The sequence below is a fragment of the Pungitius pungitius genome, chromosome 4, assembly GCF_949316345.1.
Source record: "Pungitius pungitius chromosome 4, fPunPun2.1, whole genome shotgun sequence".
Taxonomy (NCBI): Eukaryota; Metazoa; Chordata; class Actinopteri; order Perciformes; family Gasterosteidae; genus Pungitius; species Pungitius pungitius.
In genome coordinates this window covers 5,376,786-5,404,785 of record NC_084903.1, presented here as the reverse complement: position 1 = coordinate 5,404,785, position 28,000 = coordinate 5,376,786, and the positions used below count along the sequence as shown (strand labels likewise).

General features: G+C 42.9%; 1 protein-coding gene across 1 annotated transcript; it reads left to right on the top strand.

Moving 5' to 3' along the window:
* Window positions 1-470: 470 nt before the first annotated feature.
* LOC119229168 (NXPE family member 3-like) lies at window positions 471-27,344 on the top strand. Its single transcript, XM_062561997.1, has 6 exons — window positions 471-504; window positions 13,155-13,276; window positions 24,010-24,305; window positions 25,464-25,531; window positions 25,678-25,881; window positions 25,964-27,344. The coding sequence occupies exons 1-6, from the start codon at window positions 471-473 to the stop codon at window positions 26,515-26,517; spliced, it is 1,278 nt and encodes a 425-aa protein (XP_062417981.1). The 3' UTR covers window positions 26,518-27,344.
* Window positions 27,345-28,000: the final 656 nt, after the last annotated feature.

Here is a 28,000-nt window from a genome sequence, read left to right as displayed (position 1 = left end):
AACTTGGTGGCATTTGAACAGAGGTAAGTTTGTATTCAACAGTACATTCACAACTGAACTGCATATAAATTCTAATCTGTAACAGATTAGGATGGCACAGTTGAGGATGTACTGTCAGTTTCATTTAATTTTGCCCTACAAAATATTCACACAAACGGTAAAGAAATCAGACGAGTTTGTCGTATTGTCCAATATGAGAGGTTCCTGTAGTATTGCTGTTATTCTCATATCTAAGTATGAATTTATAATGTGAAGCCCACAGATGATTTTTTTTGTGATGTTTGAACTGCACATGCTGAAGCATGTTGTTCATTGCGGTTTTCCTTCCCTCTGAGACTAGACTAAATTTATTTGTTTATTAATAATTATTAATTTTTTATTTTTAACATTGTAGTAGAACTAAGCCTTTGTTATCCATTACACCTGAGTTTTTTCCCTTCAAAATATCAGACTTTACTGTCAAAGGGCCCATGGTAAAAGTGTTTGCAGTTCCTCTGGACCGAGGTAAAGGCTGGTTTAAGTCTCCCTCTGGTGGATCTGGGAGAGGTTGGCCCCGCACGCACCTGCACCGGAGCCACAATCATCAGGGGATAAGAGGGAGAGCCTGACAACCTGTCGACGTTGGATCGTTACTTAAGTCACGTATGTCGACCTCAGTCTTCGTATGTATGTTCTTCCAACCAATGAGCATGCTTATGTATCAATGTCACCATTCAAGCATCTGGATTCTGTCACAGCTCTTATTTGCCTCTGCAGCTTCCCAGTCTGCTATAGTATACCAACTGGAGGAAGTATTGCTCCCCTTTGTATCCTGCAGATGGCACCACAAGTACACAGTTACAGTAAAGAAATGGGAGAACTGGGAGGCTCTCATTCATCATATTTTATGAGATGCAGCTGCTTCCTGCTGGAGAGCTGACTTATGGAGCCAAATGAGGTTTGATCCTTTAAAAAAGAAAATTGAACCTGAAGGTTTCAGTTTTGGTCTTCAATTTTTTATTCAAGTTTTTTCTTGTATTATATCATAAGTGATAAAGAGCTCCCATGCATTTTGGTGAGACAGTGGTACTTAAGCCCTGACCGACTTCTGAAGGTATTGTGGCTCTGTGTTCTGCCCTGGGTGGAAGGTAACTCACTCCAGTAAGAGCCCTTCAAACTCATTGTGTTGGACATGATTTGAATGGAAGAAACACAAAAAACGTTACTGCGATGAACATTTATTTCAGGGCTGTTGTTTCATCACACTGGATTAGCTTTATAATGGTTTCATAAAAGTAAACAGTTAATATTTTATTTGAAAGGGCTACATTCCGCCATTTGTCTTCTTGGTACTCAAACATCAAGAGGCAGATAACTATAAAAGTAAAATTGGCAACTCTTATGTGTCTCTACATTATTAGTGTTTAACTGTATAGTATTTTATGTCTATAATATAGTGATCAATGAGGCTACATATCTTAAAATAGGTGACAACATTAGGGATTAAGGTTATAGTATTTGATATACGATACAGTGTAACATAGTGTTTAATATCTATGATGCAGGGATCATAGAATTGTGCTAGAGTTAATTTACATTTTCAAACAATTAAATAAATCGAAACATCTTCAAGCATACACAAGCAGCTGACCAGATATTACATATTTTACAGACAAAAATACAAAAATTAATATCTGCTGTCGGTTTAGAGTCTCGATTAAACTACCAATCCACTTTGATGCAGCAGCTTTGCGCTATGTATGGAGTAGTGAAGAGTCGAACAACCCCCTATCATCCAGCCGGAAACGGTAGGGTAGAAAGGCTGAACCAGACTCTGCTAAACCTATTGCGCACCTTGGAGGGTGAAAGGCAGAATAGGTGGGCAGAGCATGTTCCTGAGTTGTTGCAAGCCTACAACAATACTGTCCACAGTTCTACAGGTTTTGCCCCAGCCTACCTTATGTTTGGCCGCCATTTAAGACTCCCAGTAGACGTCGAGCTGGGAGTAGCGCCCCACCAACCCGAGTTGACACTTAGTGGGTGGGTGGAAGACCATCATCATAAGCTAACTTCAGCCTACCAGCTCGCAAGAGGTAGGATGGGTCATGCTGCTGAACGTGATAAGAGAGGCTTCGACCGTAAGGCCCAGGCGCAGAGATGGGGACTCGAGTTGGAGACTCGGACTCGAGTGCGACTCGAGTCGCACACACGGTGACTTCCGACTCGACTTCAGACTCGTCCTCGAAAGACTTTAGACTCGACTCGGACTCGAGCTTTGGGACTCGTGAACAATGTTTAATTTTAGGAAAAATCTGATGAGCTCGCTATATCGCTCCCTCCGTTACCTGCCTACGTAACACGTACATTGACACATATTGCTGGCTGCGCACGCGCGGCCACACACGAGAAAGATGTCGAATGCCGCTGCTGGGTGGCGCTGACGGGAAGGCGGGGGTGCCGCTGGTGCCGCTGGCGGTCCGACCGACGGTTCGCGGACGTCGGGACGTATGCGTTCCAGCGGCGGACCGTTTACTCTGCGATCTCCTTTAACTGTCTCTGTTCTGCTCACTGAAGCAAAACAATACGTTGACAAAAAATATCAGAGCCAAGAGCAGCGTGTGTAGTCAACTACTGCTGCTAACACATCCCGTCAGACCAGGATTATTCATTTATATCCGTTCATGAACTTTTCTCCTCGTTACCCTGGTAACCGCTGTCATTACAGACGGTTGCGTCGATTCTTACTGTTAAAATCTACGTACTTCCGGTTTAGCGGCTACGCTTCGTATTTTCATTTTATGGGAAAAACCACAAAAAAAACATTAAGTAAAGAGTAAAGGAGGAGTAAAAAGTTGTTGGTATGTTTTTTTTACGGTAAAAGGGACGTTGATAAGAGATGGGGACTCGAGTTGGAGACTCGGACTCGAGTGCGACTCGAGTCGAACACACGGTGACTTCAGACTCGACTTCAGACTCGTCCTCGAAAGACTTCAGACTCGACTCGGACTCGAGCTTTGGGACTCGTGAGCATCTCTGCCCAGGCGTTATCCTTTCTCCCAGGTGAACGAGTGTGGGTAAGAGATAGGAACAGACAGGGGCAAGGGAAGCTACGGTCATGGTGGAATCCAGAGCCCTATGTTGTAGTTAGCCTTATGGGTGATTCTGGGGTGTTGTATAAAGTTAGGCCAGAGCGTGGGGGGAAGGAAAGAACCCAGCACAGGAATGCTTTGAAACTTTGTATAACCCCCGTCCATGTCACCCCTGAACTAGAATTGAGACAGGGGCGGAAGTAGACCCTGTATGTTTTGGATTTTATGTGGTGCCCCCAGAAGCAGGGGCAGACTTTTTGCCTCCTCAACAACAACCACAACCAGCAGGAGTAGTGGAGAATGTGCTCCGCCGGTCGACACGAACTACCCGTGGACTACCACCAGGCCGATATCGAGACTAGGCTTGTCCAGTGGCAAGGACTGCCTACGTTTAAGTGGGGGGGTATGTCACGGGGTGGACAATTGCATGTTTATTGGTTTATTTTATTAATATTACTGCATGTTTTTTGTTTGCTTGCATGATTTGTGTGTGGCAATTTGTGTTTGCAGTTTTGATTGGCATGGTGTCCTTAATTGACAATCCGCCCCAGTGACACATCAACAATCAGCCGCTAATTGGCGGGGCAAGTCACATCCGGATATTATGATCGTTCTTAGCCAGATGATTTTTAGAATTGGAACAGTACTCTGGCTGCAACCCAAGACAGGTGTGGTCGAGGCGGAAGACTGGGTAATTACCCCGGCAGGGGCGAGACAGTGTCATAGCTGGCTCAAGCTATGCCAAACATCAGGAACAGGATACAGTATATAAGATGATGTTTATTAAGGTATAACCCCAACAGGAAGAACTTCAATGATGAACTGAAATAACATACCTGTGTTGTTGTTGTTGCTGTGTCCCGCTCGGCTCGCTCACTCATACACAGAACTCATCAGTCATCAGGTTCGCGGGTCTTTCCCGATACATTTTAAAGATTTCTTAGGCTTCAGGTTTATTGTTTTTTACTTCGGTTTGTTGTTCTTAACTAGTAGAGTTCAGGTAAACGTGGTGTTACGTGGAGAACAGAGGACCCAGATGCAGAGGTGCGGAAAATGTCTTTTATTCTTCAAAACTTGAACTAAGGGGGCTGCCGTCAACAGACGCAGTCCGGGACAAAACTTAAAGTCGATCTCGAAAAAGACAATGCTGGCTTGGTAACACAGGGACAGGCGGCAGCTCAGCGTGCAACAACAGTCTGACAGGGGAGTAGAGAAACAGTGGTTAGAAATAGTCAAACAAATTAAGCAGTGAGCAGAAACAGGTGAGTTGAGAATCAGTGTGAGAGTTGATTGCTATGGAAAGCGGCTGTGGGCGTTTAGGGCGAGTGAAAGCATGAATGGGAATGAGGAGGTGTGTTAATGAGTATCAGCTGGGTGTGTGTGTGTGTGTGTAGAAAAACAAAACAAGGAGGAATCCGGATCATGACACGTGGGGCTTGTTAAGACGTGGTGCTTAAGAATGCGACTCGCGTTGCGTCTGCCTGTCGGAGTTTTTTTTTTCAGTTGGGTCTAACCAGTTTTTTTTTTTACTTCACGCACTGACCTTAGGCCCCGCCCAGTCTGTTCACAGATACGGATACAGATAATTCATATGGTTCAACAGATACAGATACAGATAATGCTGTACTCTCATCTCTAGTGGGAAGCCAGTAAATCAGTGGTGTAAGTGTGGATGTGTGAAAAACGGCGTGGTGCGTGTATGAATGCAGCAGTGGCCCTTTAATTTAAGGATACATAGGACAAGTGGCCACTACAATTATTATTCTTTGGGTCCTCTAGTCGTAGGGGAACCTATTGGATTATTATTACAGCCTGAACCGACTGAAAGTCGGACGAACACCTATTGTGATTCTAGAAATTAAGAAGAATGTTGCGCTTATTGTATCTACGCTGACCCAGAAAAAACACACCAGGCTGCCAGGCTGGTTTGTCAAACTGGTTCTTCCCAAAGAGAGCATTGCGATGATGTTTGCATCTATGACGTAGATTCAGCATACTAATATATTTGCATTCATAAATGTAAGACCTAAAAGTTCACAGAGAACAGTGAGGTTGTAAAGCGGTGGTTAAATCAAGGGACGGATCACAAGCTGATGATCAGAACCTCCAAAGGAATCTTTGATGAGGTAAGTCACATGAAACGCTAAAACAAATGACATATGAAGCTAGTTTTAATCATCGAAGATTAGTATCAGTTATATTGTAATTTCTGTACTTGTTTGACATTGCATTTTACTTCCACTTCTGCTTTACCACATTTCACTAGGAAATTCATTCTTGGTACATCACGCTACATTTTTCCAATTGTGTTATTTAACTGTATATTGGATACTTTGTCAATTTAATATTTACATTCAGTTAAAAATATATGACCATGTTTATAAAATCAAACTTGATGTAACTAAAAGTACAAAGGTATCAGCATTAAAATACAACTGAATTACTTAGGAGGAGGAGGAGGTTGGATACAGTAAAAAAAAAATAGACAGTCAATATTTGTATGCACACACACCTACAGTTTGTCTTATTACTCAAACATCAAGAAGCTGATAATCAGTGTAGTGGTCCTCGTACAGCAAGCTGCTGACCACACATCAAATATCTTACAGAGAACTATACAATAATTCATATGTGGAATTATTATAATTCAGAGCTTCAGAGGTTCTTTGAGGCTGAAGTTCTGCTGCCGGTTTAGAGTCTCGAGGACGATCTCCTCAAAATCACGCACTGACCTTCTCTCTCTCACTCTCTCTCTCTCTCTCTCTCTCTCTTTTACCGTCTGCTGGCTCTCTTCACGCACTCAGTGTCCGACTAGTTGTGTTAAATAACTAAATATTAATATTACAAATTAAGCCACACACACACACACACTTCCCCTCTCTCTCATGATCATCAGTGATCAGAATAATGAGCGATAAACATAAATGAACATAAGAATTAATGCTGTTTTAACCACAGAAGTGCGTCAGTACAATACTGTTTTTCAAGTTCATGTATCATTGATCATATCACCTGTTAATCAAGCTCCATGCGAAGGGTCAATTGCTTGCTTAAAAAAGAGCGGTTAAAGCCCCGCCCATTTCAAGACAACCCGACAACTTACGGGGTAAATCCTTCCTACTTCTGGGTTACGCCCCGCCCACTTTCGGTTAGGCCCCGCCCAGTCTGTGTACAGATACGGATACAGATAATTCATATGGTTCAACAGATACAGATACATATGAGGGGCCATTTAGGACTTAACTACTGAGACACTCTCACACACACTACTGAGACACTCAACACTCTCACGCACACTACTGAGACACTCTCACGCACACTACTGAGACACTCAACACTCACACACACTACTGAGACACTCGACACTCTCACGCACACTACTGAGACACTCTCACACACACTACTGAGACACTCAACACTCACACACACTACTGAGACACTCAACACTCACACACACTACTGAGACACTCTCACACACACTACTGAGACACTCTCACACACACTATTGAGTAGAGATGAGCGAGTACGGCATTATCTGTATCTGTTGAACCATATGAATTATCTGTATCCGTATCCGTACTCGGACTGGGCGGGGCCTAACTCGAAAATGGGCGGGGCCTAACCCGGAAGTAGGAAGGATTTACCCCGTAAATTGTCGGGTTAAGCCTTTCTGCGGTTAAAACAGAATTCCTTCTTAATTCTTATCACTGATGATCATGAGAGAGAGAGGGGAAGTGTGTGTGTGGGTTAATTTGTAATATTAATATTTAGTTATTCAACACAACTAGTCAACGTCAGACACTGAGTGCGTGAAGAGAGCCAGCAGACGGTAAAAAAAAACTGATGAGAGAGAGAGAGAGAGGGAGAGGGAGAGAGAGAGACAGAGAGAGAGAGAGAGAGGTCAGTGCGTGAAGTAAAAAAAAAAACTGGTTAGAGCCGACTGAAAAAAAAAACTCCGACAGGCAGAGACGCAACGCGAGACGCATTCTTAAGCACCACGTCTTAACAAGCCCCACGTTTACCTGAACTCTACTAGTTAATATGGAAGCCCATTTCCGCCACAAAAAAAAAAAAAAAGAAGGGTTAGAAAGTCGAAATTATGACTTAAGATATGCGCATGCGCAGCTTCCAAAGGTCAAACGGTTTTCTAGCCACTGACGATGTGCAATTATGTAACAAGTACAAAAAACAGCCATAAAACCTCTAAGCTCCCGTAGCCGATGGCGAAAGGCATCCGTCCTGGATATGTTGTTATTTTGCTCGACATGGTTCGAATCCATCCATCCATCCATCCATCCTATTTTCTTGAATTACTTTCTTAAATGTCTGTGATGCACGTCACTGTATGACCGTCTGAACATAAAATCCTCTTATGTCCAAATGTTTCGGTGGCGCCAGGCTGCAGCCTCGCGAAAAAAGTATTGATACACATGTTTGGAAGTGTTCCATGATACGCCCACCAAACCAGTTGTCTTGGCTCACCCTGAACCAAAAGGTTTTCTTGCCACTGACGATGTGCAATTTTATGACAAGTATTGAAATCAGCAGCGGCATTTGAAAGCTCGGTTGGCCGACGGCGTAGCGCCGCCGTCTTATAAAGTGTTGCTGTTTTGCTCGACTGCATGGTTTCGAATCCAGGTTGCGGCGATCTTTTAATAAATGTATGTTCTTTTATTTATTTATTTATACGTGGCAGTGATGTAGTGCTCACTTATACAATCATAATCGCTGCATTGGCTATGGGATGCATTTTGAACATTTTCAGCAATATGTTTGCGAATGTATGACGAATCAGGTGACCGAGGCAGACAACATCTACCGCTGTCGGGGCAAAACAAACACGCACGCGTAGCCAAACCAGTAGGTTCAAAAACCAGTAGTTATGTTGATGTTGCTGTAACGTCATCCCCCTTTGAGGAATACAGAAAACACATCGCTGATTACTAACAGTATTAATTTCCGTGTATGAATCAACATCACAAAGGATAGCGTATACATTGCAAAACCAGCGACGTTGTGACCGCGTCACGGAAGCTGCGCATGCGCCTATCTTAAGTCATAATTTCGACTTTTTAAGTCATAATTTCGACTTTAAGTCATAATTTCGACTTTCTAACCCTTCTTTTTTTTTTTTTTTTTGGCGGAAATGGGCTTCCATAAGTTAAGAACAACAAACTGAAGTAAAAAAAAATAAAGGCAAAGAAATCGTTTAAATTTATCGGGAAAGACCCGCGAACCTGGTGACTGAGGTAGGGAGAGAGGAGTTCTGTGTGTGAGTGAGCCGAGCGGGACACAGCAACACAAACAGTATGTGTGTAGTGGACGGGCGCTGTGACTACCAGCCAATCACAGAACGCAGACACAGACAGCTACCCAATGAGGACTTTTATTCAATCCGAGCACAGATATTGACTCGTATTACTCGTATAATACTCGTACTCGGCAAAAGTGCTTTATCCGTACCGGATACTCGTTTCAGCCGAGTATCCGGCTCATCTCTACTATTGAGACACTCATGCCATCTCACTAGTGTGCGTGAGAGCATTTCACTATACAACATGAGAGCATTTCACTATACAACATGAGAGCATCTCACTATACAGTGTGGGAGAATCTCAGTATACAGTGTGAGAGAATCTCAGTTACACCGGAAGGCATCTCAGTTACACCGGAAGGCGGAAGCAAAGAGCGCTGATTTTGAACAACGCAATGCGCCAATCATACGCCCTTCCTTCATATGCCTTGAAGTCCGGGCTCGCCCGTCCAAGTTTATAAATACTACCATTTTCAAGGGACGGAATGTCATTTTAGGACGTTTTCAGGCGAGAAATTAGGTGTTTAAGCAACATTTCTGCGGCCGTTTTGTTAACATTAAGCCATCGTAAAAAATTCCATGGAGGATGTCGGAGACGTGAGGCGTAGTTAACGGGACCATCTGATGCCCCCAGCACCGGGCGGTCAGCCTCATCTCACGCCGCAGACAGCAGCCTGTTCTCGGCCAGACTTCTGTGAAATTGACTACTTGTATTAGGGGGATTTTGGACCGCCCTGATTTGCAATGCCCTGACGCGTATTTGTCCTCCTTTTTTGGAGTTGCGCTGGGAAAACTGTTGCCCCCCCCCCTCTCTCTCTGGCCGTAACGTCCGCGCCACCCCCCCTAACCTGAAACGACTTTGACACCCCTGATTTACAGCCTCACAAAATATTGTCCTTTTTTATGGTTTAATGTATTATTTAATCGATTATTATCCTTTGAAGTCGCTTTGAAGCTGATGTCCTGCTGCCGGTTTCCATGACGGTCTCCCCATGAGAACTTTAATTAAGACACGGTTAGTTTTATTGCACAATGATAGACAGTACAACAAGCGCGCACACTATGGATACAGTATAGTTTATTAAGGTTATGAATTTAAACTCTGCTCGCAAAATAGCTGATAAACAAACACCAGTCTCAGATTAAAAGTTATGAACACTCATCCTAGTTATACTATCGTATATATAACCGCTACGGAAAAGTGGATCGAAGCGGAGCATTTCACAGTCTGGCCGAGAACAGGCTGCTGTCTGCGGCGTGAGATGAGGCTGACCGCCCGGTGCTGGGGGGGTTCTGGTGGTCCCGTTAACTACACCTCACGTCTCCGACATCCTCCATGGAATTTTTTACGCTGAATGTTAACAAGCCGAACGCAGAAATGTTGCTTAAACACCTAATTTCCCGTCTGAAAACGTCCTAAAATGACATTCCGTCCCTTGAATATGGTAGTATTTATAAACTTGGACGGGCGAGCCCGGACATCAAGGCATATGAAGGAAGGAAGTATGATTGGCGCATTGCGCTGTTCAAAATCAGCGCTCTTTGCTTCCGCCTTCCGGTGTAACTGAGATGCCTTCCAGTGTAACTGAGATTCTCTCACACTGTATACTGAGATGCTCCTACGTTGTATAGTGAGATGCTCTCACGCACACTAGTGAGATGGCATGAGTGTCTCAATAATGTGTGTGAGAGTGTCTCAGTAGTGTGTGTGAGAGTGTCTCAATAGTGTGTATGAGAGTGTCTCAGTAGTGTGTGTGAGAGTGTCTCAATAGTGTGTATGAGAGTGTCTCAGTAGTGTGGATGAGAGTGTCTCAATAGTGTGTGTATGAGAGTGTCTCAATAGTGTTTATGAGTGTCTCAGTAGTTAGGCCTAAACGGCCCCTCAAAGAATCCCTTTGTGTTTCTAAAGCCTTGTATCATGACATCATGATATCACTTTATTTAAGATGCTGCGCTAGTTGTAAGCTGCTATGTTGTGCCAGATTCTCAATAAAGTTAGAAAAAAACATGTACGGCAAACCCATAGTCATGATGACTTATTTAACATTACTTGGAATTTGCATGAGGAGGAGGAGGATCATGTCTCTACATAGCCAACTGAAAATGGCTTGTGCCGTTAAAAAAGGATCCTACCACTGACCACTGGAACCTGCCGTTCTGAAAAGGAACCCGGAATCTCTCACTCTATCCGGATGGCGCAATTTATCTGGATAGGTTTTTTTTGTGTGTGTTTTTGAACGATGACAAGCCGAAATTAAAGAGGAGTAATGAGGGCATTTTTAAAATGTAAGCAGTAGAAGTAAAAAGTCGTCTGAAAAATTAATACTCCAGAATTGAGTATTTAGTAAGTATTTGTACTTTGTCACTTGACACCTCTGATGGCATCTGATAAAATATTCATTTAATGCAGTTAACGCAACTTTGTTTAACTGCAGTTTAAGTTGACCCCTGAAACCACAGCATGATGCAATCATTGTTGGGACTTCAAACACAAACGTCAAATGACCGAAAGTTGAGAGGACAGCAAGAAGAGTTGCAAGAGTTGCAATTCTGCCTTGATCAAATGTGTGTAGTTTGTATTTAAAAATAATACAATTAAACAAGTGTCTAAAATAGACGCTTTCTAAAGTGACCCAATAATTCATAAAATTTAGTCTTTAGAAGAAAAACAATCACGACTAATAAATTAAAAAATGTTAGTATGTTATCTTTTTTTAAATCTATTGACAGCCCTGTTTTTTTAATACATCTTTCTTCATACACTGTTTTAGAGTAAGTGCTATGCTAAAAGGTGAAGACTTGCCAACATGAAGACCGCATCTTGTACAAGACGGGATTTTGGCGTCATCTTCCTCTTTGTGATGGTCTATGCCTTGATCGTTGTGCTACATCAATTGGACATTCTGCAAGTAAGAACTTTTTTTGAAGGGAGGATCTTGTTTCAATTATTTATTATTAGTCAGGTTTTGTGACGGTTTTAAAATATGTTTAAATGTTCTTCATTGGAAATAAATGGAATTTGATTTGTATTTTCCCTCAATGCTGCACCTTGACTTGCTGACAGCAGCAGCTCCTGCAAGGATGAAACTGGTACTATTCTATAACTGACAAGCATAGCCACACGAGGACTCAAGTACTCTTGAGACTGATATAGAATACACAGACACACAACAGTCAGTACAAGACAAACTTGCAACAAACAACATAGAGCACTTCACTTATGTACACAAGGGGAGTGTGCATCAACAAGTCACAGGTGGACACAATGGGGAAGGGGAGCTGCGATCAGCACACTGGGAAGACATGACCCAGTGAGCATTTTTTGGTTGAAAAGACGTTGAATAAACGTCTATGCCCGACGTTGAAAAGACGTTGCAAAATGGTATAAAAGTGAAAGTTGTTTCAACGTCTATTCGTAGACGTTGAAAAGACGTCGATGTTTAGACCACATATCAACGTGATTTTAATATGGTAAAATGTCGTCCTCTACTTTGTGCTATAGCATTATTTTATAGGTTTAAAAAGAAATTACGTCCACATTTGTACGTTTACCACCGATATTAAAAATCACGTTGAAAACTGGTCTAAACATAGACGTCTTTTCAACGTCTACGAATAGACATTGAAACAACTTTCACTTTTAAACCATTTTGCAACGTCAGCAGGGGTTTTTAAATGGGGTGAATGTGAGCCTCCCCTTAAGAGTAGGTAAGGATAGCCGAGCCCCCCCTTCCCCAAAATCCTGTCCATCTGCCCTAACCCACACATGCCTCTACAGTAAATGCCATAAGGTTCGATAACAAATAATAAAATGTAAATATCTTTCTTTATTATTGTATTTGAAGACATTTTATTTCTACAACTTTTTTAACCCTCCCTTAATGCTTCCTTCTGTTGACTTGGGAGTAGGAAACGATGCATTTTACAGCTTATACATTTTTTCTTCATGTGTTGCCAACCGTCCCGTATTACCCGGGAAATCCCGAATTATGGGCAATTTTGATTTGTCCCGTCCGGGAGAGCTCCAGTCCCGTTTTCCAATCACAGCCTCCTAAGTCAATGACGCGCAAAAAACTCCCGGTTGTTGTGACGCATCAAACCAGTGTGTGCGCGGGTGGCCAGAGCATGTGAGGTGAGAGTGGTCCTATCTGTTAAAATGAGCAGTGAGGCTGGCGCTGCAAAGAAAAAAACCCTGACCCTTTTACACTGTGAAATGATACACAGCCCGGCCGCTAGCACCCCCCCGTCAGCCAATCAGCCCGCGAAAGTGTCCCTGATTTGGGGTTGGGAGAGTTGGCAACCCTATGTGTCAAGCTTCCCCTGTGACTCTCTCCCCCAGGGGAGGCGCGCCTCACCTATTGAAAACCGCTGCTATAGAGCATTATCCAACAATCCAAACCTTGAAACTCAAAATTGGGCCGTTTAACAAAAAATTCAAATAAATGGGAACCTGTCATGAAACCATCACGCTTCAGTGAAACAAAGAGAATACTTTCAGTTGTATATCTTTCTGAATATCCTAGAAAATAAATCATGTACAATCTTGGCTTGTGCAAAAGAGAAAGCAAAACCTGTCCAGAAATCGTCCCATGGATCAATTATTACTAAATAGTTATTTGAAATTTTGCCTTTTTAATTTATATGGCTCATTTTTAATCAAGTGTTTGATGTATTTTGACACCTTCTCTCTTGACCCCGTGTCAGTTTCAGCCTGAAGGCAACTTCACCATCATCATGCCAAGAGTCTCCCCTCATCATATCGTTAATCGCAGCTTCTGCACCTTCCAGCCGCTGTCCCTCTGAAGCAGGTGTGGCTGGGCAAGTTGTGGATCATCTGAATGGGAGCTACTCTGCTGTTTTCTCTTTGCTCTGGGAAGGGGACGCAGAGGTTGAGGTGATGCTACAAACTATTACGTTAATGCAGTGGTTCTCACACAACCAAATGATAACAAATACAATTCAGAGAGAGAGAGAGAGACTATTTCTGAAATTGTTTGTTTCTCCGTAAAAAGCAAGTCTTCTGAAGAAGCGTGTTGTTTCTATTTCTTCCTAAATGGTGTATAGTTTTGAACTACGGATCAAGGAATAATCCCTTTTACCATCTGCTAACACATTAAGTCAAAAAGATTCAACTGGCTCGAGAGTAAAAATGATAAAGAATTTAATAACTAACAGAAGCAATACAATTACAATGTCATATATGGTATGGATAGTATAATATTTTGCCAAATAGAGAAGTTCCTTCATCCAGTCTCTAATGACTAGAGCTCAGCTGAAACGAGTATCCGGTACGGATAAAGTTATACGAGCAATTCGAGTCAATATCTGTGCTCGGATTGAATAAAAGTCCTCATTGGGTAGCTGTCTGTCTCTGCGTTCTGTGATTGGCTGGTAGTCACAGCGCCCCTCCCCTACACACATACAGTTTATTGTGTTGCTGCGTCCCGCTCGGGTCACTCATACACAGAACTCCTCTCTCCCTCCCTCAGTCAGCAGGTTCGCGGGTCTTTCCCGATAAATTTAAAGGATTTCTTCGGCTTCAGGTTTATTGTTTTTTACTTTGGTTTGGTGTTCTTAACTAGTAGAGTTCAGGTAAACGTGGGGCTGGTTAAGACGTGGTGCTTAAGAATGCGACTCGCGTTGCGTCTCTGCCTGTCGTAGATTTTTTTTTTCAGTTGGCTTTTTTTTTTACATCACACACTGACCTACTCTCTCTCTTTCTCTCTCTTTTACCGTTTGCTGGCTCTCTTCACGCACTCAGTGTCTGACGTTGACTAGTTGTGTTAAATAACTAAATATTAATATTACAAATTAAGCCACACACACACACACTTCCTCTCTCTCTCATGATCATCAGTGATACAGAATAATGAGTGATAAACATAAATTAACATAAGAATTAAGGAATGAGGTTTTAACCGCAGAAATGCGTCAGTACAGTAGCCTACACTGTTTTTCAAGTTCATGTATGATTCGTCATATCACCTGTTAAACAAGCTCCCTGCCAAGGGTCAATTGCATGCTTAAAAAAGAGCATAACGGTTAAAGCCCAGCCAATTTCAAGACAACCCGACAATTTACGGGTTAAATCCTTCATACTTCCGGGTTAAGCCCGCCCACTTTCGGGTTAGGCCCCGCCCAATCAGAGTACAGATACAGATAATTCATATGGTTCAACAGATACAGACACAGATAATGCTGTACCCGCTCATCTCTACTAATGACCATCAACATTGGAGGCTCCTGTCTGCTCCTTCTCTAGCCCAGCTTTATCAATCATGCAGGAGTGTCCCTTGTGCTGCTGTTGTATGTGATTGGCTGCACATTCAAGCCCAGCTCCTCCCTCCCTATTTCCTCTTCGCTCAAAGCATTCCATGACTCTCTCCCCTGGTTTTATCTGATGGCCAAATCTGAAATCCCTCACTGACCAATCACTATTCACTTTATATTACAATACATTCAATGATCACACCTTTGACTTAAAGCTTCTTAATGTAAACATAATATTGCATGCATAATATTGATATCTAATAGCTAGTACACTTAAATAACATGACCACAGTTCATTTCAATTTAACCATTGTCTAACTCAGTTTATTTGGTCCCAAAATCAAAATAGTCGCCTCGCAGGGCTGTCCTATATCCTTTTGCTCAAATAAGAAATCCATTAAGGCTCAAGTGTTCTTCCCCTAGGCTTTGGCAGACTTGGTGATGGTACCTCTCATCAAAAGGGGGGACTAGAATGTGTCCCCCGCAAGATACTGAGGGAGGTGCTGTATGGGGTGAGGGGGGTCCCTTCTTAGAGCCATCCCTTCTGTGTTTGGGTTCTCTGCAGTAATTAGGGCCTGAGCCGACTGCAAGTCGGGCGAAAGCCCTATTGAAATTGCAAGAATTAGGGCCTGAGCCGACTGAAAGTCGGGCGAAAGCCCTATTGAAATTGCAAGAATTATTATTATTATTATTATTTCGCCACTTCGAACGCACTTTCGGGGACTTCATCATGTTCAAAAACTCTTGAATTTTTGCACGCGCATCAGAAGTGCGCAAAATTGACGTATGATTCGGGTCCCGCAATTAGAGGAGAAGAAAAAGAACTCTCTAGCGCCCCCCAAAGTGGCCGCAATGTTAATTATTTTTTTTACTTTCACCGATCGACTTGGAACCTTTTCACACAGGTTCTCTTGGATGTGCTGTACACAAAAAAAATTATGGTATGCAAATGCGCCTACCGTTTTATGGCCGCCATTTTGAATTTTGTGAAAAACACGTTTTTGCGAACTCCTCCCAGACGCTTGGTCCGATTCTTACGAAATCTTCGGCAAAATGATCGTTGGCTCGATGCGATCAAAAGTTATTGAAAGAATGTTGATATCTCATTTTTCAATAAAGTTATGGACCAATGAAGTTTATAGGTTTGTGTCCTGAAAATTCAAAGGCCTATAACTTTTTTTTTTTCTAACCGTCATTTTCACCAAATTTTGAGGACATGTTCACAATGAGTCCTAGAAAATCCCCAAATTTTCCCAGAATATTTGAACATTAGGGGGCGCTGTGGTGATTCTGTGTATTTTTGGCCATTTCCTTCAATTTTTGCATTTACAAACGAACGAACTCCTCCGAGAGTTTAAATCCGATCCATTTCAAAATCTGGCAACTGGTTCCTGACACCCTTGGGGTCAAAAGTTATTAAAATCAAGAGTTTTCATAAAACTACCTGGGCGTGAGCGTGCGTGCAGTTTGGACAATTTTGGACGATTTTTTTCCAGAACGGAAAATGGTATAACTCCAAGGAACATTGATATTTCTGGCTATAAATGTATATTCATGATGCTTGTGTAGGCCTTTAAGTAATGCCATGCAGTGATTTTCGAAAAAGTATAGCGCCACCTATTGGCTTAGGTCAATGCAAAGTTTCTACATTTACATGTCCATTTCCTAGCCCTTTAATCTGATCAACTTCAAATCTGGGAATATAAGACGTTAGACTGTGACGATGGCTCACAGTGAGAATTGGGAGTTTTGGACCAACTTTGTGGCTGTGACGTCGCCATATTCGCATGAAAGTTCAAGCACATCTTCTGAGCCTCGGCACACTCCAAAACTCTTGAAAACCTCTGTGAGTATCCTACGTGATGACCTTTACAGACCTGATGTGCAGTTTTGGATCAAAAGTGAAAAATTGCCTCCATTGCGCCCCCTGGAAGATTTTGACGACGCCCCGCCCGCACCCTGTTTGACTGACAAGTCCGCTGATTTTTTACCAAATGTATTAAAGGGAGACTTAAAAAAGTCTCTGAGGAATTTTCTCTAAAACAAACAGGAAGGCAGTTATAATTTTTATAGTGTGAATATTACCTGTATTTTTGGCGGAGAGTGACCAATCCTATTTCAATGACTTTTCGAATTCTAAAATCCATCTGGAAGAATAGCTCAGTGAGTAAGGTGTTGGCCCCCCGACGCTATGGTCGTGGGATCGACTCCCGACGAAATTATTTTATTTTCTTCTTTTTTTAAACGTGTGTCCGGCTGATCTAACGGACAAAATGATTCAGTTTACTCTCCTTGCTGAGGTTATGGACTTTGTACACTTAAGAGCAGGTATGTCAAACTCGTTTCAGTTTAAGGCCAGAAACTGCTCCGTGGCCGCGCATACAGCTGACAGAAGAAGGTAAGGCTGATGCAGGACAGCTGGCTCACGGCGCAGCCGTTCGGCAGCGTGTCGCGGGTTTGACATATCTAACCTAGACAAATAACACGGACAGTTCAATATATTTACATCTGGATTTAAATACACGTATTCTGCAACATACGGGTGGAGATGCAAACACGTTTGGTGATGTAAATAGATGTTACGGGGAAATTTTAAGTTAAAGAACTTCATCACCCAGAATTCCCTATTCTTCGTTGACGGACATGCGCAGACTACGTGCGCACAGCCGCGCACGTAGTCTGCGCATGTTCCGGTTTTGTGTTGAACAGGCAAAGTATCACCGCTCCGTATTTTAAACTGCTAACTACACACCTATACTTCAGGAACTATTACTACTATGTGGATGTAAGCAAAGTGTTCTCATTCCCTCTTGGATGTGTGCAGCCAGTGAGGTACGTTTTGTTTAAGGGCTTGTTATATCTGCTCGACGGCACGGACAGCTAACTGGGATAGCGAGTGGAGCTAGCGGCTGCCGGATGGAGCAGCCAGTCAGCCAGCTTGCTAACTACACACCGGTGCTTACGTCCACATGTACTCAACGAAGTGGAAACGCCTTTGACGGTGAGTGATTACGTTTTCCTTGTGCGTTCTCCAGTCTCACCCAGCATACGTCTTTTAGCTAAGCTAACTACGGTAGCTTTACAGCGTCAAAAGACACCTCTTCACGCTATTAACGCCACTTTGTTTACGTTTCCGTGTGCCCTAAATAACTTGGCCCGATTGAATCACTTTATTTACACACTGAGTAGAACCGTGCTCGCAGCAGCTAACTAACTACTTTGTTGTTTAAAAGCGTCAGCTAAATGACACGTAATGTAATGTGCGTCTTCAATGCTTTTCAATATGTTATATATTCATTTCCTTCACAATGAGCATGAATCTAACATTAAATGATATGATTCATATGCCCCTCATTCCAATGAAATAATATACACACGTCAAGCTCATTATGGAGTTGAAACAACAAATTACTAAACTGTAAACAGTTAATATAAGAGAAAAAAATATTGTAATCAAGATAAATGTTTTTCAAAATGTGTGATTAACTAGTTAATTGTCTATAATCTGTTGACAGCCCTAATCGTATTCTGATAATACACCAAATACTACTGTAACTCTCTGCTGGCAGGTCTCCCTGCTGCCGCCATTCGACCACTGCAGCTCATCCAGAATGCAGCAGCTCGACTGGTCTTCAACCTTCCAAAATACTCCCACACCACTTCTCCGCTCTCTTCTTTGGATACGAGTGGCTGCCCGCATGCAGTTCAAAGCATTGGTACTGACGGACCACGCTGTGAATGGATCGGGAGCAGTCTACATCCGGGACATGGTGAAACCCTGCATCCCAACCCACGCACTCCGATCTGCATCTGGCAAGCTGCTTGTTCCTCCCTCACTGAGAGAAAAGCACTCGACGAGATGGCGACTCTTTGCTGTCCTGCTCCCAGATGGTGGAATGAGCTCTCTGATGACATCAGGACCGCAGAGAGCCTCTACATCTTCCGTCGAAAACTCAAGACACACCTTTTTAGACTCTACCTTGACTAAAACACTAGCAAACCGTAGCACTAACAAATGGTAGCACTTAAATTGTACTTATAATGCCACTTATCTTTAACATGTTTTGGGCGGTGATTTATTCAGTCATGTTTAGTCATATTTTGTTTTTTTTACTTGTCAATATGGTTTGGTACATGCCGAGTTAATCAATACACATTCTAAAGTGCAACGTCCATATGTGAATAAGAGTTGTATACGTTTATCATAGTCAACATGGTGTGGAAATATCCCTTATGTAGTTGGTCAATAGGAACTATAGTAGGCAGAAATAACAGCTAAGGTAATTACAGGTGGATATTTCTGGGAATTAACCTTGATTGAGACTGCATCTATGATATCTAAGATATACAGGACAAGAAAAATGCACTGGATGTGTATATGTGTTGAATCAATTATACAGACGCAAACTGGAGAACGAGACAAGTGTTGCTGTGATACTTATTGTGGTCATCGTGCCCGAGACCCGTAACAATTACTCCGCAGGTCTTTTGCAGCGGGGCAACAGCCCGGCGTCGGTGGATTCCGTTCGCGAGGCCGCAGATTCAGGTTTGAATGGAAGCCCCGAGAGTGATTTGTTTAGTCTCTTTAGTCTTTTTTGACCCGCGAGCCCGGCCGACCGCCGCCCCACCCCGACGTGCGAGAATAGGCGAAGGCCCGTTCATCGCTGCTTGCAGCTTTAATTTTTCTTTTTCTTATTATTTCGCCACTTCGAACGCACTTTTGGGGACTTTATCATGTTCAAAAACTCTTGAATTTTTGCACGCGCATCAGAAGTGCGCAAAATTGACGTATGATTCGGGTCCCGCAATTAGAGGAGAGAAAAAAGAACTCTCTAGCGCCCCCCAAAGTGGCCGCAATGTTAATTTTTTTTTTTACTTTTACCGATCGACTTGGAACCTTTTCACACAGGTTCTCTTGGATGTGCTGTACACAAAAAAAATTATGGTATGCAAATTCGCCTACCGTTTTATGGCCGCCATTTTGAATTTTGTGAAAAACACGTTTTCGCGAACTCCTCCCAGACGCTTGGTCCGATTCTTACGAAATCTTCGGCAAAATGATCGTTGGCTCGATGCGATCAAAAGTTATTGAAAGAATGTTGATATCTCATTTTTCAATAAAGTTATGGACCAATGAAGTTTATAGGTTTGTGTCCTGAAAATTCAAAGGCCTATAACTTTTTTTTTTTCTAACCGTCATTTTCACCAAATTTTGAGGACATGTTCACAATGAGTCCTAGAACATCCCCAAATTTTCCCAGAATATTTGAACATTAGGGGGCGCTGTGGTGATTCTGTGTATTTTTGGCAATTTCCTTCAATTTTTGCATTTACAAACGAACGAACTCCTCCGAGAGTTTAAATCCGATCCATTTCAAAATTTGGCAACTGGTTCCTGACACCCTTGGGGTCAAAAGTTATTAAAATCAAGAGTTTTCATAAAACTACCTGGGCGTGAGCTTGCGTGCAGTTTGGACAATTTTGGAAGATTTTTTTCCAAAATGTAAAATGGTATAACTCCAAGGAACATTGATATTTCTGGCTATAAATGTATATTCATGATGCTTGTGTAGGCCTTTAAGTAATGCCATGCAGTGATTTTCGAAAAAGTATAGCGCCACCTATTGGCTTAGGTCAATGCAAAGTTTCTACATTTACATGTCCATTTCCTAGCCCTTTAATCTGATCAACTTCAAATCTGGGAATATAAGACGTAAGACTGTGACGATGGCTCACAGTGAGAATTGGGAGTTTTGGACCAACTTTGTGGCTGTGACGACGCTATCTCCGCATGAAAGTTCAAGCACATCTTCTGAGCCTCGGCACACTCCAAAACTCTTGAAAACCTCTGTGAGTATTCTACGTGATGACCTTTACAGACCTGATGTGCAGTTTTGGATCAAAAGTGAAAAATTGCCTCCATTGCGCCCCCTGGAAGATTTTGACGAAGGCTCGCCCGCACCCTCTTTGACCGACAAGTCCGCTGATTTTTTACCAAATGTATTAAAGGGAGACTTAAAAAAGTCTCTGAGGAATTTTCTCTAAAACAAACAGGAAGGCAGTTTTAATTTTTTTAGTGTGAATATTACCTGTATTTTTGGCGGAGAGTGACCAATCCTATTTCAGTGACTTTTCGAATTCTCAAATCCATCTGGAAGAATAGCTCAGTGAGTAAGGTGATGGTCCCCCGATGCTATGGTCGTGGGATCAACTCCCGACGAAATCATTTTTTTTCTTCTTTTTTTAAACGCGTGTCCGGCTGATCTAACGGACAAAATGATTCAGGTAACTCTCCTTGCTGAGGTTTTTAAATAACTGTACACTTAGAGCAGCTGTGTCACACTCGTTTCAGCCACATACGGCTGCTGGGCACAGCTGCCGTATGTGTGGAGCTGGAGGGGGAGACGTGAGTGACCTGGCGTTTGCCAGCTCTAACGTAATGTATTTCTGTTCAAAGTAACCGCTATTCATGTTTTGCACTTTGTACATCGCCCTTTCTTAATTAATTAGACTCCTGATGTGACTTCAATTGTGTTTATTGAACAATGCTGCAAAATATAGTCCCCAAAGATCGCACTCTCCGCCATTTTGTATTGCGTAATCACAGTGAGCTGGTGGCTCCGTTGGGAAGCAACATACGGGTGGAGATGCAAACACGTTTTGTGATATTACGGGTTACTGTTAAGCAGTGGCGGCTGGTGATGGAAAAAGTAGGGGGGGCTGAGGGAGATTTCTGCCGTTTATTTATTACATTAACACCAAAGTAACGACTTAAAAACAAATAGCATCTAATGTAATTATTATGAATTTAGAATGTCCTTGTAGATTTCAAATATTGTTCTTTCAAAGACAAGGTCATACCAAGTCATACACATCATATTAGGAAACCAAGTCATACAAGGTGAACTTATAATTGCTGTAATTTGCGTCAATATTCAATATACACAAAGAGGCAAATAGTCGCTGTTATTACATGGAGTAACCACTAGATGAAGAAGACTGTGCATTACCAATTGTAATGGTGAGCAAGTCAATAAAAATTATTTACATTGTCTCCAGTGTTCACATAAATCGTACAGCAAACCACCTCTAAGACAGACACACAAAAAAAACATAAAACTCCTCCAGAGACACAACAGCATCTCCTCTGCTCCTCCAGGGACACAACAGCATCTCCTCTGCACCTCCAGGGACACAACAGCATCTCCTCTGCTCCTCCAGGGACACAACAGCATCTCTGGAGGAGCAGAGGAGATGCTGAGTGCCTGGAGGAGCAGAGGAGATGCTGAGTGCTTGGAGGAGCAGATGAGATGGTGAGTGCTTGGAGTAGCAGATGAGATGAAATGTTTCATGTCCTGAACACCGTTTTCACACCAGACTCGATCGGTCGCTGCGGTTTTAAAAAGCAAACAAGGGAAGCAAAACAGCGAGTTAGTTACTCCACAGCCGGTTAGCCACGGCTTCCTAGTGTACCATGTCCGCGAAAAGCCTCTAGTGTACGACGCTTCCTTGTCTTTCACCTACTGTCTGATGTTAATTTGTGGCTGGTCCGGTCCCATTTCTTTTATTTTTTGTTTTTCAGCCAGTGGTCTTCTTTCAAACGGAGTTTGAAGAAGAGATTGCACGGTCAATATGGTGTGGAAATGTCTCATGTAGTTGGTCAATTGGAACTATATTAGGCAGTAATAACAGCTATGGTTTTTATCTTAAAACAAAAAAGGATAACTCTGTTGGACAACTACTCAATTGTCTTGACGACATATAGGCCTGGATGGCTTGGAACTTTTTTAATTTTAATGACTTGGGTCAATGCAAAGTTTCTACATGGCTTAACTGATTCAAACTGAACTTACCGATATATTAAGCCCTGGAGGAAGAGTGTATCTTAGTCAATGTATTATTAATTATTTCATTCAGCAAAGCTCTCTTCAGGAAGACAGCCACTTCGTCATCCAGCGGGTTTGGTTAAAAAGTTAACATATCTTGATGGAGCAAAAGAGGTGGGGTTAGCTGTCGTCCTTCTACCTCGACTAAACCAAGGTGTGAATTAACCTTGATTGAGACTGCGTCTATAAGATATACAGGACAAGAAAAATGCACTGGATGTAAACTGTACGTGTGTTGAATCAATTATACGGACGCAAACTGGAGAACGAGACGAGCGTTTGCTGTGATTCTTGCGCTTCAGACTCTACCTTTATTTTACAGGAATGCATCTTTTTGTTATCGTGGTCATCGTGCCCGAGACCCGTAATGATTACTCTGCAGGTCTTTTGCAGCGGGGCAACAGCCCGGCGTCGGTGGATTCCGTTCGCGAGGCCGCAGATTCGGGTTTGAATGGCAGCCCCGAGAATGATTTGTTTAGTCTCTTTAGTCTTTTTTGACCCGCGAGCCCGGCCGACCGCCGCCCCACCCCGACGTGCGAGAATAGGCGAAGGCCCGTTCATCGCTGCTTGCAGCTTTAATTTGTAGTTGTTTCAGGTGGGGGTTGGCCTTCACCAGGGCTACGCCTTGTCACCAATCCGGTTCGTGGTATTCATGGTCAGGAGGTGTATTGGGGGGAAGAGGGTTTACAGTTCAATGTGCTGCAGATGTCCTTGAACCTTTTCCAGATGATGTGTTTCTGTGTGGCATCTTTAGTCTGTGACCTCCGGAATTGAAATGGCAGGAAACCGTTCGAGAGTGAGGGGAAGATGGAGTGTGAGTTTGGCCTGAAAATTGGAGTAGCCATACCGCAATACCGCACCATCTCGATTTACCTGTTCAATCTTCGTTTTTACCCTCACCTACGGTCATGAAGGATCGCTCATGACCGAAAGAACTAGGTCGTAGGTACAAGCGGCCAAAATGGGTTTTCTTAAGAAGGTGGCTGCCGTCTCTCTTAGAGATAGGGTGAGAAGCTAAGTTATCCCTGAGGAGCTTGAAGTACAGCTTTCACTTTTACATGGAAAGGAGCCATTTTGGATGTCTGATAAGAAAGCCCCCTGGAAAGCCCCAGGACTAGGTAGAAATATTATATCTGCATTGGATTGCATCAGAGTTGGTAGATGTGGCATGGCAAAGGGAAGTTTAGAGTACCCTGTTAGCAATGTCGCCCCTGCGACCCGACCCGGGATAAGCGTTTGAAGTTGAAAGAGACAAAGAGAGAGATTATTGCACAAGTTGACATAGTGGTACGGATGTATATTGTTGTAAAGTGCAGCTCTGCAAAAAATATATTTTCTCAATGATTGCTACTGTTACTGTTGGTATGTCGGTTAACGTTCACTTTTTTTACTGTCAATATAAAAGCAATGTTTAATTTCTAGCTATGAATTGTAGATTTCTATTAAGTACTCTGGTTCTCTTTCCAATCAGGTAACTTTGGTTCACCCTCGTGAAGCTGTCACAGTACTGAACAGGCTAAACAGACAACAGCCTGACAGGACTTACTTCAAGAGCCTCTACCGCTCAGGCTCACTCTCTGAAACCACCATCTGTAACATTTGCCTGCGGCCAACCCAACAGCTGCTGTGTAACTACACTGACCTCCGAACAGGCGAACCTTGGTTCTGTTACAAGCCAAAGAACCTGAGCTGTGATACCAGGATCAACCACTTCAGGTTAGCATTCAAACTTAACCTGCCAGCCAAGGAGGAGAAGCTCTTTCAGAGGTGAGTGAACAGAGAATCATGAGAGGCTTAGAGGTTTGTGACCCCAGGGAGTTAACATTGACCCTATAGTAATTTAAGATTTTAAAATAAACACCTTTTCACTCTCTATTTCCACGTTTGGATGTTTCACTATCCGGGTGTGTTCATGTGTACGTTTTGTGAGCTTGCGCTTCTTTCCACAACAAATCTCACATTCTGATGCAGCAAACTGCATAATACATTTGGTGCTCATTCATGGCTGCTTACTGAAAGACCTTATATCGTTCCTGTAACAAGCTCTGAACATCTCACACTCTCTTCTCTCTCGACACTCCTTAGCAGCTCACTTTCGTTTCTCTGAAAATTAGCTCGATTATCCCGCCACTCCCCCAGAAAAAAAGTTAGCTCTCTTCCTCATTGATGAAGGAGTGATATCAATTAAATTAAAATGTTATAGGTGAGAATCCGTAACGATTTCCTGTAGGAGCGATATCGATGCTTGCGACCAGGAATTGTTTATTTAAGAAGACCATTTCGACGCATAACCTTATGTGGCGAACACCACCCGCCGCGGTCAAGCATTGACTGAACAGCAGACTATAGAGATGTACGAGGGGCTGTTTAGGACTTAGCTACTGAGACACTCTTACTCGTGGGTACTAATGAAACCTTCATGAAATCTTCCTAGCATATGAAAGGCATCTCAGTTACACAGTGGCAAGCAACAACAAGTCTGTGACTTGCCACAGACCTGTCATTGCTTGCCAATGCCACAAGAAGGATGTTGGTCCTGCTGCTGATCTGTTAGCCGCACGTTACGCAAGTACCAATGTTTTGAAACGAATGCATGCAGCCACTGGACGGGCAGAGGTTACTAAAGTGAGAACCTGGTAGGGGGTAGGGAGACAAGGGAACGAAAGAGGAAAGTGAAGGGGATGAAGACGATGTGGATGGAAATGTAGTCACAGAATGTAATCACACAATAAAATAGAATAAAATAGACAATAAAAACATCTTGATAAAAGCAGCATATCTCATGCAATGTTGAATCACCTTTGAGGCTTTTGTTTTAGTGGTTGTTTTTTCTAGATTTAACTTTAATTAAATAACTTCAAATGCTTTTATTTGAGTTGTCGTACTACGTTTTCAGACATGTTTTATTTTTTCCCGCTTCTTCAGTGGTGTTAACCTGAAAGTCTCCATTCACGCTACAGGACCTTCTAACCTTGCTGTGTTGCCAGAGGATGGTATTATTTTTAAGTTTAAGTTTTTTAGTTAGCATTATATCTAATCTCTCGGGTATAAGGATAGTCGATTAAAGGTTTACACCTTCAACCTTTATATCTTTGTTTTTTTTAATGGGATAATCCAAGCCTTATTATGTTCCTTTCAGGTCAGCTGAAGGTGACGAGCAGCTCTGTGACATCTCTACCATCTGGTTATTACTACCAGGGTGTGTGGCGAGCACTGGGAGGCACCACAGTATCTCAATTTAACACGTCTGCCATCACGCAGTGTCTGAAAGGCAAAGCAGTTCACATGTATGGAGACTCCACAGTGAGGCAATGGTTTGAATTTCTCAACGCAGTTCTACCAGGTAGCTGATCCAAAGCGTTTTCAGGAATTGTTTGATTTTGTTTTGACTGCAGTTCAATATTTTACTCATGTCATACTTTCAGGTCTTAAGGAATTTGACTTACACAGCCGGAGACAAGTTGGACCTTTTATGTCCTTAGACTATGAAAACAACATCTTGATGAGGTACCGCTGCCACGGTCCTCCTATTCATTGGCTCACTATCCCAACCAGAGAGCTTCGTTACATTGCTAATGAGCTAGATGAATTGAACGCAGGCCCCAACAACGTCGTAGTCCTTAGCATCTGGGCTCACCTCACCACTTTCCCCATGGAGATTTACATCAGGAGGCTACAGAGCATCCGTAGGGCGGTGGTGCAGCTGCTGGACACAAATCCCGGAACGGTGGTCATCATCCGGACTGCAAACTCCAGAGCTTTGAGCCTTCAAGTTTCCCTAACCAACAGCGACTGGTATTCACTGCAGTATGATAAGGTGCTCAAAGCCATGTTCAAAGGACTGAAAGTTCATCTGATCGATGCCTGGGAAATGACCCTTGCCCACCACCTGCCGCACAACATCCACCCACCACCTCCCATTATTAAGAATATGATAAACTGTCTGTTGTCTTATATATGTCCTCAAAAGCACAGTTAGATTTAGTGTTTTGGAGGTGCAGATTGTGTATTTGGGCACTGTGACAGTGGGCGCTGTCACGTGAAACGGCCGCCTGCCCGTCCTGTTCAAAAGGGTTTTTGTTGTTGTTGTCGGCGTCGCTCGCAGCTCTCCGTCCCGCAGCCACTCACAGGGTGCCCCGTCTGTCTGCTCCGCTGCGCGCGGCTGTGCTCGTCTTCGCGCGGTCCTCTGGTCGCGGGTCCTGCTGCTGCTCTCGCTGGATGGTGCGTGCGGGCATTCACTTCCGGGTATGGGTGCCGCGACGGGACAAACCAGACTAGAGGCACCGTGATGGTTTTACGGGTTTTGTTCGGTTTAATTTAATTGAGGAATTGAGGTGAGCTCATCGGGAGGGGGGAAGATAACAGGGTTGTTAAGCCGACTCAACGCATGTGATGAACGTTAATCATGCGAGGCATTCAATAAATAATTAATGTTAATGTTGTGTGATTGTCATGTTAAAGTATGTTTAATTGTAACCGAAAATAATGAATCAGGTGACACCCCTGCATGTTTTGGTTGGGCCCATGGGGGCGGGGTTACAGGGTTAAAAGCAGGCTGGGTAGGCCTGATGGGGGGTTGCTTTTTCTTTTTGGGGATTGGATGCTGGGACCTAAGGGAAGTAGGTGCAACAGAGTTGGGGAGCTAAGCGTCATATGGGTTTTGTTATCGTTTGTCTAGATGGAATGCTCGTGAATATTCTGGACTATTTTTCACCTTGTTTTTCACTGTTTTGCCCGGGCTAAAATAAAAACTTTGCACTTCAGTGCTATTGTGGTTGAGCCATCATTTTTTCGAACTATTACCGGACCCGGAAGAAGCCATTTACCACAGGCACATTATATGGTTATCTCAAAATTTCCAGCAAGTGTTGTATTTTATTCCTTATCAATAAATGCTCAGACCACACCCATGCTCAGATCACATCACAAATTGCCCTAAAAGGCCTTTACAATCTCCACACATACAACATTGATTGTCCCGAGACCCTTGCTTCGGAACAATCGGTCGCATGTTATTATAATCTAGAAAAGATTCTATTGTGTTCAAAATGAAGAAACTTCGGACGAACAAAAGATGTCTTGGATCGAAAAGTCAAATCAAAAGAATTTTATAAAAAATAAGCAATGCGGTAAAAAGATAACACCTCGATCGAGGATTCGCGGCTTCTCCGATCCACAGGCCACAGCGAGTCCTTTGACTACAACGTAGTTAACTGTCTACCGGTTCCACTAACGAATCCTGAACAAGGGGACAAACACGTACATTTATAGACAATAGAAAAAGGTGAGCTAGCTATCCTATTGGTTACAAAGTTCTTCAGTGGTGATTGGGTTAAAGGTGGTGCGGTAGGCAGTGTCCACGCCTCTGGGCACATGATGTCATCAGGTGTGTCATGGTGGCTAGGTATTTGAAGTTTTCCATAGGTAAAACGGTGTGATGAGTTATTACACTGAATGTTGAG

Coding starts and splice junctions, on each gene's coding strand:
- LOC119229168 (XM_062561997.1), top strand. CDS start 471: ATGGTAAAAGTGTTTGCAGTTCCTCTGGACCGAG. Junction 25,532..25,677: donor TGCTGTGTTGCCAGAGGATG/GTATTATTTTTA, acceptor TGTTCCTTTCAG/GTCAGCTGAAGGTGACGAGC. Junction 25,882..25,963: donor TCTCAACGCAGTTCTACCAG/GTAGCTGATCCA, acceptor TCATACTTTCAG/GTCTTAAGGAATTTGACTTA.